This window comes from Macrosteles quadrilineatus, unplaced genomic scaffold (assembly GCF_028750875.1).
Source record: "Macrosteles quadrilineatus isolate MER2022 unplaced genomic scaffold, UCM_ALF_1.0 Scaffold_2__2_contigs__length_208266976, whole genome shotgun sequence".
Lineage (NCBI taxonomy): Eukaryota > Metazoa > Arthropoda > Insecta > Hemiptera > Cicadellidae > Macrosteles > Macrosteles quadrilineatus.
Window position 1 is genome coordinate 16,876,949 of NW_026542595.1, and position 15,659 is coordinate 16,892,607.

The 15,659-nt window shown below is 35.2% G+C and overlaps 1 protein-coding gene across 1 annotated transcript in view; it reads left to right on the forward strand.

The window, feature by feature from the left end:
* Positions 1 to 15,659, forward strand: part of LOC128983964 (uncharacterized) — a 91,160-nt gene that overhangs the window by 29,863 nt on the left and 45,638 nt on the right. Inside the window, exon 3 of the mRNA XM_054403242.1 lies at positions 1,110 to 1,226. Coding sequence (XP_054259217.1) covers positions 1,110 to 1,226 — 117 coding nt within the window. The remainder of the gene's footprint in view (positions 1 to 1,109; positions 1,227 to 15,659) is intronic.

Below are 15,659 nucleotides of genomic sequence, written 5' to 3' on the forward strand. Positions count from 1 at the left end.
TGTTGCAACATTTTAACTCGAATTGAAGCAGATCATTTAGCATTCATTAGAATTCATCAGTTAAAGCTGAGAGCAGAAAAAATGTTGGTGAACCTTGACGACGCAAATAGAGATATTTAAGATTAGTTTCTAACAAGTGTTTAAACAAGTCTAAGATGTAACTATAATTTCTCGAATTTAAGCATAACGTTTTCCTCGGCGTTTTGTTTCATACTAAGCGGCTCATTGAGCTGCACGGGTTCTCTAGTTGTCATATAACAGCATACATAGGCTTGTCACAAAGTACAGTAGGTACATTAATGTAATAGTGTATGTAGGTAGTGGATATAATAATTTTAATATCTACAAAGGAACGAGAAGACAAATGAAAAAGAACAGAGAAGGTCATAACAGCTAGGAGTGGAATACTGAGAAATCAATAGAAAGACTAAATTATTGCTCAGAAGATGCAAAATAGAATTCCTCGATAAAAAGTTGACAAAAGCAGAATGCTAGAGATTTTTACAGAACAATGCGCTTCTTCTAATCTGGATTCTCGGCACTGAACTATGGTAGTAAAGACAGAAATGGAAACCTAGTAATGGACAAAGAGTCTGGGATTAAAATTCTTGAGAGACTATTTTTGTATGAAGAAATCTAAAATATCGACAATATCTTATCAACAGCTGATAACTCTAAAGGGAAGGTGGGGAGAGGAAGACACAGCATCAATCTAGACCTACTCCCTGAACCCGACACCGTGTTGTAATAAGTTGTATGGCCATGCATTTAACAGTTTTTTGTTTGTTTGTGTTTGTGTTTATGTGTTACGTTTTTTTAAGACTTCCTAGGAGTAAGAGATTTTACATCTAGCTTGACAATGACATCATAGACTTTGAAACCGGTCACCTACAGGCGACTTTAGGATTACATGGCCAGAATAAAGGTAACTTATTCCTGGAGTATGTAATTTGTGAAGTAATCCGGAAGGCAATTTACAAAATGTAGCTAAAATGTGTAAAGTATGTTATTACTGGAATAAAAAAAGTTGTATTATCTGCATATAATGTAACTTTTTTGCTCCCATAAGACGTAAGTTAATATTTGTAATATTGATTGTGTTTTGCTAGGTACTTGTGGAGATCTCAGGTATTGTGAGTGCGCTATACTGGCCTCATACGACACTCAAGTGTGAACCACTGTACTTCATCCTCTATTGTCATGCTGCACTGTGGATTCTTGTGCTGGTAATAATCCTACTAATATTATGAGTGAGAAAGTTTGGATGTATGGATGGATGGATGGATGTTTGTGACAAGTAAACTTGAAAAATACCGTTCATGTGCTGACAATTTGTGTGATAGCTCACATTCCCGAATACCATATTAGTCCAGGATCTGAAGGGGGTTGAGCATGCATGAAAAGGGTGACGCAATTTTATTTCTGATTGTTGTTATAGGCACTATAGTGATCACGAAAACGCATGTTGTCGCCCCCCAGCGTGGTCGACATCCCGGGGGGGGGGGGGGGGGGCAATATGGTGGGGGGCGCCGTTTATTAAAACGCCTATAACTCGAGAACTATTCTAGGTAGAAAATTGCAATAAACGTCAATTTACTCATAAAAATATGATCTTTAAAAATGTTAATGTAGTGAAATTTGTATCTTTGTTGATTTTTTCGTTATTTTAAATTGAAGCTAAAATCTTCAGTTTACAAGCTGTTTATTTTAAGCAACCTAAATTACAAGCTCCAAGAGTCACTGTTAAGGCAAGCATAGCTCATAATTTGGTATCCCTGTTTTCTCTACTTCATTGCCGATCAGCTGATATGCATTGTTTGATTAATTAATTAACTATAAAGGTTTAGTCTTTGAATTTTTATTGTGAATAAAACCAAAGAAAATAGAACCTAAAGGTTCTATTTTCTATGATAAAACTCAAAATGTTGTTTTAAAAAGCTCTAAGAGTATGTATTGTAGAAGAATACATAGTTATTTTATTAAATACCGGTACTGAAATGACGCATGGGGCCTTGATTTCAAACTTTTCATGGCAAAACCCAATGATTTACTTTTAAAAAGTAAATATCGGTTTAAAGTTTTAGGAGACTGGATTTGCATCATTTATTAAGTTGCGAAACACTACGTTGAATATTATCGTAGATTAAAAATACTTCTTAAAGGTAAGTTTGTCATCCTTTTAGATCATCCGGTGCTAGAGGTGTGTTTTTATTAAATAAAATTTGTTTCTTGTTATTTCAGTTATTTTTTTCAAACTTATGAAGCCAAATAAATCAATATACCATAAACAATAGCTCGTCCCTATTTCATGTAACAAAAAAGAAAAGCAGTCATCATAAAATCAACCGTAAAACAATAGAAATACAATTTTGTTGACACTAGTGCCCAGTAGTGTCGACAACATGAACTAGATATGAACAAAGCTTTAGAATTAACAATGAGATGAGAAGTCTACTTGTGTTCTATGACATTATTCACAATAAATTTCCATAACACTAAACCGTGTTGGAAATAATGCAACAATGTATATCAGCTGATTGACAATACAGTAAAACGCCGACTATCCGAACGCCGATTAACCGAATCGCCAATTATCCGAATCGGCTCCAAGCTTAATATTAAAAATTAAAACTAAGTGCAAAAATTTGACCGACTGCCGCGTAGACACAATGACGTCGCCACCCCGCGCGGCGGTGTAGTGAATTGACATCGAGACAGCGTTTAGATGCGCAGAATGTACAGCGCATGCACCTGCAGCCACTCCCCCTACCCAATGACACGCGAACTATCGATTTTTGGCGGATTCTAGGTCAGTTAGCTCCTCCCTCTTCTATTGTGCGGATCGCTGATTTTTTATAGAGTTGTGAGATTGTCAAACTTGTGATCTTCATTACTGTATGGTTACGTGTGTTAAATAACCAAGTAAAATGAGTGCAAAACGAAAACGTGTTGTCCTATCGCTGAAGAACAAAGTGGAAATAATCAACCAACTAAAAAAAGGAGTGGCGGGAAAGGTATTGGCGGAGAGATTTGGTGTCGGGGCGGCTACGATTACTGACATAAAAAATAACAGTGAAAAGATTTTAAGTTTTGTGACTACGTTGGAAAGTGATAATAGATGTTCGTCACGAAAAGTGATGAAAAAGGCTAAAGATGAACAGCTGGAAAATGCAGTTTTTACTTGGTTTTTGCAACAAAGATCTATTGGACAACCGATTTCAGGACCTATTTTGTGTGAAAAGGCGCGAATGTTCAGTGAAAAAATGGGTGTAGCTGATTTTAAGGCAAGCACGGGATGGATACGCAATTTCAAGAATCGGCACGGCATTCGAGAATTGGATATTGCCGGTGAAAAACTTTCTGCTGATAGTGAAGCTGCTAATAAATTTGTGGAGACATTTAAAAAAGAAACAGAAATGTACGACCCTGATCTTGTGTATAATGCTGACGAGACTGGTTTGAATTGGAAAGCTTTGCCAAGAAAAACCCTAGCATCTAAAAGAGAACAAAGTGCTCCCGGACACAAAGTCAGTAAAGATCGCGTCACTATAATGGTCTGCGCGAACTCTACTGGTACCCATTGCCTTCCTTTATTATTGATCGGCAAAGCAAAGAAGCCACGGGCTTTTAAGAACGTAGCCAACTTACCAGTGACTTACACCAACCAGAAGAATGCTTGGATGGAGAGCACTATTTTTTTGGAGTGGTACGACAAAACTTTTATTCCTCAAGTGAAAAAATTTAAACAAGAAACAGGAAAAAAGGGAAAGGTTCTACTTATCATGGACAATGCGCTGACGCATCCTTCACTAGATCTTCTCGTGAGAGAAAAGGGGAGATTTAAGTGTCTCTTTTTACCTCCTAACGTGACAAGTCTGCTCCAGCCCATGGATCAGGGTGTGATTGAGTGCACAAATCGTCTTTACAGACAACAGATGCTTCGTAAATTGCTCCTAGCTGAAGAGAACGACGAGGAACAAGTTTTGGATTCGTACAAAAAAATCAACTTAAAAGACTGTTGCTACATGATTGCAGACTCCTGGAACATGGTTAAAAGTGTTTCACTTAAACGGACTTGGAACAAAATAAACGGTACGTCGACAAAAGAGCAACTCGAGTTAGAAAAGCAAGCTAAAGAACGAGAACTAACTGCTGAAGCTGCTGGCGTTGATGAAGACGAACCGGAATTGCCGTCAGTTGGGGAGTTAGTAAACATGGCTAAGGAGATTGCGGGTTGTTCGGAGTGTGATGTCAATGATATGGAAGAGTGGTTGGAATGTGATAGGAACGATCAAGGATACCAGATAATGACTGATGATGAAATCGCTGTGAGTGTCATGGATGAACAGGACAATGGAGATGAAAGCAATGAGACCGGGGGAGACGAAGATGCAGGAGACGAAAGTGTACCATCACATAGTGAGGCGTTCACGTGCTTTGACAACGCCCTCAAATGGATGGAGCGACAACCAGAGTGCGACGGTGTACAGCTTCTTGCCGTCCGGCGCCTGCGTGATTTAGCTGCGCGGAAACGAGCTACAAGGTCACGGCAACTTACGCTGATCGAGATGTACAAGTAAGCGTTGTAAAAGAACTTTTTGTAAAGAACTTTATATTGTACTGTAGTTTTGTTTTTATAAATATCAGCATTTGTTTCTCTACTTGTACTTAAATTCAATTTAACATCTCTATTATGTCTTAGTTATCCACTCAATAAAGTTCATTTGTTGTGTAACACTTTGTTTTTCTTTATTACCATTCTGTGTCTGATTATCCGAATTTTTGATTATCCGAATCGACCCCGGTCCCAATTAATTCGGATAATCGGCGTTTTACTGTAGTTATTTGTGTGCACACAAGAGCAAGCGGCTCGTGCGGAATGATCTCGAGTGCAGCAAAGGCCTTTTGCACTCGTGTTACACATTATATTTTTCCTACAGTCACTATAAAGCATATAAATAATTAGTCTTTCAAACACCATACAACACGTTTTTAGGTTCAGCTGGTAACACAAATAGGTGCCCTAGAGAAAGTAGTACCCGGTCCGTATCACTACGCTATTTTTCCTCGGCAAGAAATGTGCTCTGGACTTGAGAATATAGTTCCGTATTTTGCAATTTGAAGCGGTTTCCGCTCCTAAAAAAATGCTTAAATGGTATTTTCTTGTTTGTTAAGATCGTAGGATTTTTTTAAAACCTTTAAAAAGTCCAGAAAGTAACTATAAACACGAAAGGACAGGTTAAATCGTAGTTATAATAGTCAATCAGCTGCTCATAGTATTATTATCTTTAAGTGTTGCGAACCTATTTCCAAGCGTACACGGATTACGTTCAGACGCAATGGATTACGTGCGTTGTTTTGTGGTAAAAATTAAGTAAATAATTGTTTGTGCAGTTGATTCCAAGTTTTAATTCTGTGTTAAGTTTTTTACAGTCAAATGTCGTATCCTATTTATACTTGTGTTAGTTCAATTCCACAGTAGCACTCTGCCTTTACGGTTCTCCTACTCAATACTATAATGAAATGTCCCAGCATTTATATTTAAATTTAATTGTAAAGTAACAATAACCTATGTAAAAAACAGTTTTTTCCTCTAATTTCTTCCTGATTTTTCATCAATTTTTTTATTCATACACCTACAAACATAAAAGCTATGTTTATTCTTAAAAAGTGTCTCTTGGTACTTGTAATGTCGGTTGCTTTAAAAAGTACCCCTGCCGCAGTAAACCTGTAGACTCAATATTATATTATACTCAAATATTCCCTGAAAACTGTCAGTTTTATTTCCTATTTAAATAAAATTAATTTTAATGAGTACCTAGGTTTGCTGCTACAGGGAAGGTATTGAGGTGAGTTTTTATTGAAATGTTGATAGCTTAGTATGAAATAAACAAAATTGCCAAATTTGATTATAATATATCCATATATAAGCAAACTTCAACCGTTTTTTTTTTATTCTCCGTAAGAATAACATGGGAATTTTGAATTTAAGTTTTTTCTATTATCTCCATAACCATTAGGCATACAACAGCCCTTTGCTATACTAAATTGTTATTTTTTAGGCTCTACAAAATGGTTTAAGAAATAAATTGCAAATTGTTTGGTTATTAAGGTAAAAATGGGAAAAACCCATTTTTACCTTGTAAATTGAAGATTTTAGCTTCAATTTAAAATAACTTAAAAAACAACAAAGATACGAATTTCACTACGTTAAAATTTTTAAAGACCATAATTTTATGAGTAAATTAACGTTTATTGCAATGTTCTACCTAGAATAGTTCTCGAGTTATTGGCGTTTTAATAAACAGCACCCCCCGCCATATTGCCCCCCTCCCCCCCCCCGGGATGTCGACCACGCTGGGGGGCGACAACATGCGTTTTCGTGATCACTGTTTGTATATTACTTACTTAAAAGTCTTTGTTTAAAATAATTTGTTTAACATATGTTGTCAATAATAATTAAGCAATGATATTGATTGTAAACAGTTATAGAATAAAGAGAAACAACTTGAATGTTAAAAAATACTTTTTACTTTTTATCAAATTAAACATGGCGCAGTCGGTAAAGATTTGATTAAGAATTATATCAGAAGAATATACACAGAAATGGAATTTAACAAACCGGATATCCTAAGCCTTGAAGGCAACTTGGAGGAAAATTTTAGGACATTTAAAGAAGAAGTGGAGATATATTTTATAGCCACTGAAACCGAAAAGAAACCTAACTCTATACAAGCAGCAAGGCTTAAAAACCTACTAGGAAAAGAAGCATTGAAAATTTATAAAGATTTCAAACAAGATGAACCAGAAACAGTAAAAACGATATTAGAGGCACTAGAGAAGTATTGCACGCCAAGGAGGAATGAAATCATGGATATTTATAAGTTTTTCAAAAGAAAGCAGCAACAAGATGAACCATTTAATAAATTCTATTCGGACCTAAAAAATTTAGTCAAACCATGTAAATTTGAAGAACAAGAGGAAAAACTGTTGAGAGCTCAGATAATACTGGGATTAAGTTCAAAAAATGTCCAAGAAAAACTTTTGAGAGAAGATCTAAAATTGGAAAAGGTAATAGAAACCTGCAAAACGATGGAGTTAACTGAACAAAATATGAATGAAATCAATGAGAAGAAAGAAGTACTTCAAATTACAAATATTCATGATGAGAAGAAAGAAGTTCATCAAGTAACTAAAACCTTTGCTGGGACACGTAAGTTGGAGGAGGACCAAACAGGTAAAAGATGTTTTAAATGTTACAGATGTGGTGGTAGTCATGGAAAACAACAATGTCCAGCTTGGGGTAAAATCTGTAGTAAATGCAAAAAGTCAAATCATTTTGCAAGTATGTGTAGGACAAACTTAAATATTCTTTCTAATGAGAAATGTAACGAAGTAACTGATCAAAGTAGTAGTTCTTTTGTGCATAATTGCCAAGGCTATGAGATTAACACAGTTTGTGTAGTTGATTCCATTGGGAATCAAGAAAAAGCTTGGTATAAAAGTGTTAAAGTTGAAGGGTTCAATGTAAGAATGAAACTTGATACTGGGTCTGAAGTAGACATTGTCCCATATTCCTTTGTAAAACTAAATAAACTACAAAATAGGATGAAGAAAAACCTAAACAAACTAATTTCATTCGGGGGGTTTCAAATAAATCCAGTAGGATACATAGATGCACAGATTGAGACAGAAAATAAAATGGATGTTGTAAAGTTAGTAGTGGTCAGTGGAGAATGTACTCCAATCCTAGGGCTGAAATCTTGTCTAAGTTTAAATTTAATAAAGAAGGTAGATACTGTTGCTAATGGTTTATCAGTAAAAGAAGATGAAAAAAAATTAAAAATTTATAACAATTATAAAGATGTTTTTGATGGTGTGGGTTGTTTCCCTGACATTTGTAAGATACAATTAAAGGAAGATGCAGTACCACAAGTAAGTTCTGCTAGAAGAATACCATACAAAATTAAAGATAAATTTGAAAAGGCATTAAATTCGCTGGTTGACAATGAAATTATTAAGCAAGTTGAAGAGCCGGTTGAATGGGTCAATAATATTGTAGTACTAGAAAAGCCAAATGGATCTTTAAGAATCTGTATTGATCCTACACAACTTAATAAATATATCATAAGAGAGAGGTATGCAATTCCTTTGCTAGAGGACTTGGCTCCAAACTTAAGTAATAAGAAATACTTTACAATTTTAGATTTGAAAGACGGGTTTTATCATATAAAACTAGATGAAGAATCCAGTAAAATGTGTTCATTCAGCACAATCTTTGGAACTTACAGATTTTTGAGGGCACCTTTTGGCCTCTCTTGTGTACCTGAAATATTTCAAAGATTGGTACACAAATATTTCAAAGATATTAAAGGTCCTTCAATCTATTTTGATGATTTGTGCATTGCTACTGATACTAAAGAGGAAAATGATAAAATTATAAAGCAGGTAATGGAAAGAGCAAAACAGTATAATATTAGATTTAACTATAGTAAAATGCAATACTGTGTTAATAAGGTAAAGTATATTGGTGCTATATTCAGTGAACAAGGGATGCAACCGGATCCTTCAAAAGTTGAAGCAATAAAGAATTTTAAAACTCCTACATCTAAGGTAGAATTACAAAGATTTTTAGGTATGGTAAATTACATCAGAAATTTCGTCCCTAATTTGGCTTCAATAGCATCACCTCTTAGAGATTTACTAAAAAAGAATGTTCCTTGGCAATGGTATGAACATCATTCTAATGCTCTTGAAAAAATCAAACAATCACTCTGTAGTAATCAGGTCTTAGGGAATTTTGATCCATCTCTTCCTATTGAAATACAATGTGATGCTTCACAGGATTCTGTAGGGTGTTGTTGCATGCAAAATGGCAGGCCTGTTAGTTACTTTTCTAGAAGTCTGACCACAGCAGAAGTTAATTATGCTCAAATTGAAAAAGAATTATTAGCTATTTGTTTTTCGTGCAAGAAATACCACAACTATATATATGGAAATGAAAATGTAACAATTTTTACTGACCATTTACCTCTGTTGTCAATTTTTAATAAGCCATTGTTTAAAATTGTCAATAACAGAATAAGAAGGCTCAGACTTAAATTGATGATATACAGTTTTAAACTAAAATATTTGCCAGGAAAAAACATGCATATTGCAGATTTTTTATCTCGGAATGGTATTAAAGATGAGGTTGAATGGCATGAACCCTTAGATGGTATTGTGCACTGTATTGAATCTTCTGAAGTGAAGTTTAGTGATAGAAGACTTGAGGAATTTAAAGAGGAAACAAGAAATGATGATGTTTTAAACAAAGTTATACAATTTTGTAAAACCCAATGGCCAAAATCTGTTAATGATGGTGATCTAAAGACTTATTTCAATATGAGAAATGATGTAACTCATCAAGATGGATTACTCTATTTGAATGACAAACTTATAATACCAAGTAAACTGAGGAAATTTATGCTGTCACACCTGCATGAGACTCATCTGGGAACAACTAAAATATTGAAAACTGCCAATTTATTTTTTTACTGGCCAGGAATGTCATCAGACATAAGAAATACAGTATCTCAATGTTCTATATGTATGAAACACCAACGTTCAAAATTGAATGAACCTTTAAAAGTTCACAGTGTTCCTCAAATACCCTTCATCAAGATTGGAGCTGATATTGCTGAATATGCAGGTAAATACTATCTTGTAACTGTTGACTTTTATTCACGTTGGATTGATGTATTTAAGTTGAACAGTAATAACAGTAATACAATAATTGGTAAATTCAAAGAGCTATTTAGTCGAAATGGGATCCCTATGTATTTGGTGGCTGATAATCAACCATTTAATAGCTATGAAATGAAACAGTTTTCTATAAATTGGAATTTTACAATAATCACATCAAGTCCTCACTATCCAAAAAGTAATGGACTAGCAGAAAAGGCTGTAGGAATTGTAAAGAAAATGTTACAGAAGAGTGCTGAAAGTAAACAGGATTTTGAACTCTTCTTATTAAATTATAGAAACTCACCTGTTGCAAACCTGGACTATTCACCTTCTCAGCTTTTAAACAGCAGACACATAAGATCAAAACTACCTATACCAAACAGTTATTTACAGCCTAAAACAGTTTCTTTTGAGGTACATGAAAGCATAAATGAAAGCAAAAGGTATCAAGAACAAATGTATAACAGATCAGCCTTGAAAAAAGAAGATGAATTCCAAGTTGGAGAAGAGGTTTTAGTACAGGATATTAAAACCAAATTTTGGAATCCTGGTGTGATTTTTAAAAAATTACCTGAACCTCGTTCTTATTTGGTAAAATTAGAAAGTAATGTTGTTTTAAGAAGAAACACACACCATATAAGAAAAATTAAATCTATGTTAAAAAAGAAGGACAGTCAAGACGGCTAAAAAAGGGAGATGTTTGTATATTACTTACTTAAAAGTCTTTGTTTAAAATAATTTGTTTAACATATGTTGTCAATAATAATTAAGCAATGATATTGATTGTAAACAGTTATAGAATAAAGAGAAACAACTTGAATGTTAAAAAATACTTTTTACTTTTTATCAAATTAAACAATCACTATAGTGCCTATAACAACAATCAGAAATAAAATTGCGTCACCCTTTTCATGCATGCTCAACCCCCTTCAGATCCTGGACTTTATAGACACATTCTTATTTCAAAAATCCTTTTGGGCTCCGCCCCAGTCACTCTAGAGATTCCCATGTTAACCTTATGAGTATTCATATTTAAAACGAATAAAATAATTTTGTCAGCTGTTTCAACTCTTAAAGTTGGTTCTATGATATTAAATAGCATTAAAAAGTTATAAGGTTCACCAACAGGGTGCAGCACTATTAATTTTTTTTGTATTTATAACAACATCTAATTTGAACCAACTAGCAACAAAAAGATGTGAAAATGAGAATTTCACTTATTTTATTGTTTAGGGGCAGTGGTAGAACATTATGGCTATGGTAGATGTGCTATACTATAGCATACCGTAAATTAAAAGAACAAAATTTCCTTAAACCGTGTCCTCTCCAATTGCAATACACAAAGCACGAGTATAACTGCAATAAGCATTTTATACTAATACGCCAACCTTGTACGAAGGACGGTTACAAAGCTAGTTATAAATATATCTAATACAAAGTAAATGACCAGCACAAATGCTACCTAAACTATAACCAACATTGAATTAAAAGGGTATGTTAAAGGAGAGCAATTACCTTTTTTACTCCAACAAACTTAAAATAAAAGCTTATGAATTTAACTTCTAACTATCATCTTGAAATTGTTAAATTGTGATTTGTCATTTTTGAGTTGGCGAGCAGCTACTGAACAATATACAAATTAAATAAGCCATAACATACATTTTTGATGATATTCCCACTGGACACTAACACATTTTAATCTGCCTATGGAAGGCAACAGGCCATATAAAAAAACACTAACACACAAGACCGAACCGGGACTTCGACGCGAGTTGACGATCTGAAGGCCCCGTTGAGGAGACTGTCTAGATGAATGGGCATTTCTATTCTTGATATACAGTGTCTTTGATTCTGATTAGTCAAGATAGTCCACGTGAACTTGATGGTTCCCTGTCAAAAATAGCAAGCATCGCAGATTGTCTTCTATCTCTCTCTTTGACGAGCGGATGCACAGTTGCAGAAACTATCGAAGCCGTGGAACAGGATGTTTGTTAGGTGGATTTTAAACGGATGTTGGTTTTGTTTTCAGTTCTAAGAACTGAGCTTCTGTTACACCTTATAGAATAGGCCTAGGTTTAATGTTATCACAAACTTAATGTGCTGTTGTGAAATGGAGAATATGCTGCAAATTTGCTTCATACTGGATATGTTTGAAATTCAATTAGTGCTATATAGTTATTTGTGTAACTAGTGGGTGACTTATACGCACACAAAAGAAATGTTTACTCAAGTGCAGCAAAGACAGCTTGCACTCGTGTTACACATTATATTTTTCTTACAGTTACTATGTATCATATAAATAATTAGTCTATCAAACACTATACAACACATTTTTAGGTTAGGTTAAGACAATAGACAATAGACAATAGACAATAGACAATTTTCTTTATTTGTGATTTCTTTAAGAAATACAATGGCGTCAGAGAAATTCAGAATGTTTAACATTTAGATTGTTTTAACAGTTTACATTTTCTTTTGTGTTGAAAGTTCATAATTGGTCAAAGAATTCCTTAAGGGAGTACACCGGTCGGTCCACAAGCCAGTTCCAGAGTTGCTGTTTGAATTGGTTTCCTGTTGCGTTCTTGAGGTTGTTTGGAAGAGAGTTGATGATTTTTCGGCCAATATAAGAGGGTTTTCTGCTGTATTGTGTAGTGTGGTGGATCGGAAGGTTGTAGTCGGCTGCTTTTCTGGTGTGGTAGGAGTGAAAATTCTCATTTCTGGGAAGGTTGAGTTTTTTTGTGTACAGGACAACTCCATGGATGTAGAGTGCTGTCACTGTTAGGAGCTTAAGGGATTTAAATGCTTCCCTGCAGCTGTCTAAGCGCTCAAGGCCGGAGAGTGCCCTGACAGCTTTTTTCTGGAGTACCAACACTTTGTTGAGGTTTGCTTCTGATGTTCCTCCCCAAGATATTAAGCAATACCTTATATGCGATTCTATTACAGCATAGTAAGCTGTCTTAGCTGTTTCCAGGCCTCCTATCCATTTCATCCTCTTTATTACATGGACACCAGATGCAAGTTTTTTGGTCAGGTTGTGTATGTGGTCGTTCCAGGAGAGGTCTTCATCAATTGTCAGGCCCAGCAGTTTTGAGTTTTTTTCAACGGTTATTTCAGGAATTTCTTGGATTTGTTCATGTTTTCGGCTGAAATTTAACTGGGTTGTTTTTGATGGATTAATGGCCAGGTCATTTTGAAGGCAGTACTGCAGTGCTTTGTCTGTTGAGGATAAGATGTTGGAGTGTAATTCTTGTGGTAAGTCGTGCATAAATAGAAGAGTTGTGTCATCAGCGTACATTATTGTTTCACAATTGTCATTCCTAATAAAATCTGGAAAATCATTGGTAAAAAGGATGAACAAAAATGGGCCCATGACTGAGCCCTGGGGCACTCCCCTGTTAATCGAAAGTTGTGTGGACCTATGTACAGATTTTCTCCCATTTGTGTTTTGCTGGATTTCAACAATTTGTGTACGTCTTTTCAAATAGCTTGCCACCCAGTCTTTGGCCATTCCCTCTATTCCTAGGGCTGTGAGTTTCCTTAGGATGAGATTATGGCCCAGGCAGTCAAAAGCTTTGCTGTAGTCAAGTAAGACTGTTGATACATATCTGCGTGCTTCTAGATGGTCAATGATTTGTTCGATTAAACTAGTTAGAGCTGTGGTGGTGGACCTCCCTTTGAGAAAACCATGTTGGTTTTTAGTGATGAGATCATTGCTTTCCAAGTGACTCAGCATTCTTGACAGAGCGACCTTTTCTATTACTTTTGAAAAGGTTGATATTAATGAGATAGGGCGGTAGTTTTCTTGTTTAGTGCGTGAGCCTTTTTTGTGCTTTGGGTATATTTTTGCTATTTTTAGGGCGGAGGGAAATTGTCCAAGGCTAAAAGATTTGTTTATTATGCTGACAAGTGGGGCTGCCAGTTGTTCGGCACAGTGTTTTACAACTTTTGATGGCACTTCATCTACTCCACATGACAGCTTTGATTTCAGTGAGGCTATTGTTGCTAAGACTTCTTTAATGGTTGTAGGAGTTAAAATTAGTGGCTGGACATTGCTTTGTGGTAGAAATAGTGGATGTGTAATTTTTTTGTTTTTGAATTGGCTTCTGTTTTTTTCTAAAGTGGAGTCTGCTATTTCTGCAAAATATTGGTTTAGGTGTTCAGCAATGTCAGTAGGGTTATCTAATATTTTTCCCTCTATTTCCAGCTGCAGATTTGGTTCTTCCTTCTGTTTACATTGTTTTTCTTTGTTGATGATCTCCCAGACAGCTTTGGATTTATTATCAGCACTTGTGATGTATTCTGCAGTGGCTTGTCGCTTGAGGGACCTGAGCTTTAAATCATATGTTTTCTTTTTTTCCGACATTGTTGTTTTATCATTTACATTTCCGGTAAGCTCGTATAAGTTCAAACATTGAACGAAATGGGAAACGCTGCACCAGCTGATCATAGTCGTGATATCTTTAAGTGCTGCCAACCTATTTCCAAGCATACACGGATTACGTGCATAATAAAAGCACACTGTTTTGTGTTGTTTGGTTGAAATACTGGTGTGCTAAAAAAAAAAAAAAAAAACCGTGCAGCAAAGTAAACACTGTGTGGCAAAAGTAAGTAAATGCAGCAGTTGGCAACTGTCTGTACTATAGTCAGTGCAAGGAAGCCCACTTTGTCGGGTGACTGTAGGAAAAAGTTATTTAATTCATCTCTAGCAAAAGAAATAGCTGTTCAATAATAGTTTAAAAAATAAGATAGATCTAATTATTATTTGACAAGCTATTCCATTGACTCTCTTGAAAGATTCAGAGCGTTCTTCGCTGAAATAGTTTTAACAGACCAATTTTAAATGGCTAGTCACATACACAAATAAGAATGTACGTTAATACTAGGGATGGGCGGGCCCTCGAAATTTTGGAAAATTTTAAATCTTGCTCTATGAGACGAGATTCTATTTTAGTCTAAATTTTTTTCAAACAAGATTACAATGTTTTTTTATTTCAAAATTTTAAAAAATTAATAAAAAGTTTAAAAATTAAAAAATTCAAAAGTTAAAAAAAACTTTGCGAAGGCATTTTTATTTAATTATTCTTTACATGGAAATATTGCTACAATTCTTTTATATTTTTATTGACATAGCAAATGATGATGAGCTTTGTTAGTGTAAGCAGTGTGAGACATGTTTTACTACTGTAAACATAGCCAAAATAACTTACTCTTACTCTTAACTTACTCCCATGGCCATTTGTACCCCAAGTGATACTTGGCCTCACCAACACACTGCCTTCTTGTCGCCCTGTCTCTTGCGGTATCTTCATTAACTTCCATCCTGGCCATATCTTTCTTTACTTCATCCGTCCAGCGATTCCTCGGTCTCCCTTGTGGTCTCCTCCCCAGTGGGTCACTTTTCCATATTTGATAAAGTGTGCTAGTTTCCTCTCTTCTAATGATGTGGCCCGTCCAGCGAAGCCTCCTGCTTTTAGCCTCTGCAATTATATCTGGCACCTTGAACAGGTCTCTTAGTTCCTGATTATTTTTAATTCTCCACACATCTCCTTCTTTAGTAGGGCCAAAGATTTTGCGCAGGACTTTATTTTCAAAAGTAATAAGTTTTTTCTCTGTGTTTTTATCCATAATCCAGGTTTTAGCTCCATAAAGAAGGACAGGTAGATTTTAAGTTTAGTGTGATGAGACAATAATCTTGATGACAATAATTTGTTTAGAGCATACATACTTCTACTGGCTAGGTTTATTCTATTCTTGATTTCTATGTGTTCCTCACTTTGTGAGTTGACAATAACTCCTAAATATTTAAAAGACTCAACTTGTTCATGTTCATACTGTTGTTCTATTTCTGTCATGTTCTCCTCGTTCTCTGCTCCCCTTCTAAATCTGACAAGTTTCGGTTTGTTGTCATTTATTTTCAGGCCCACTGCTCTTGT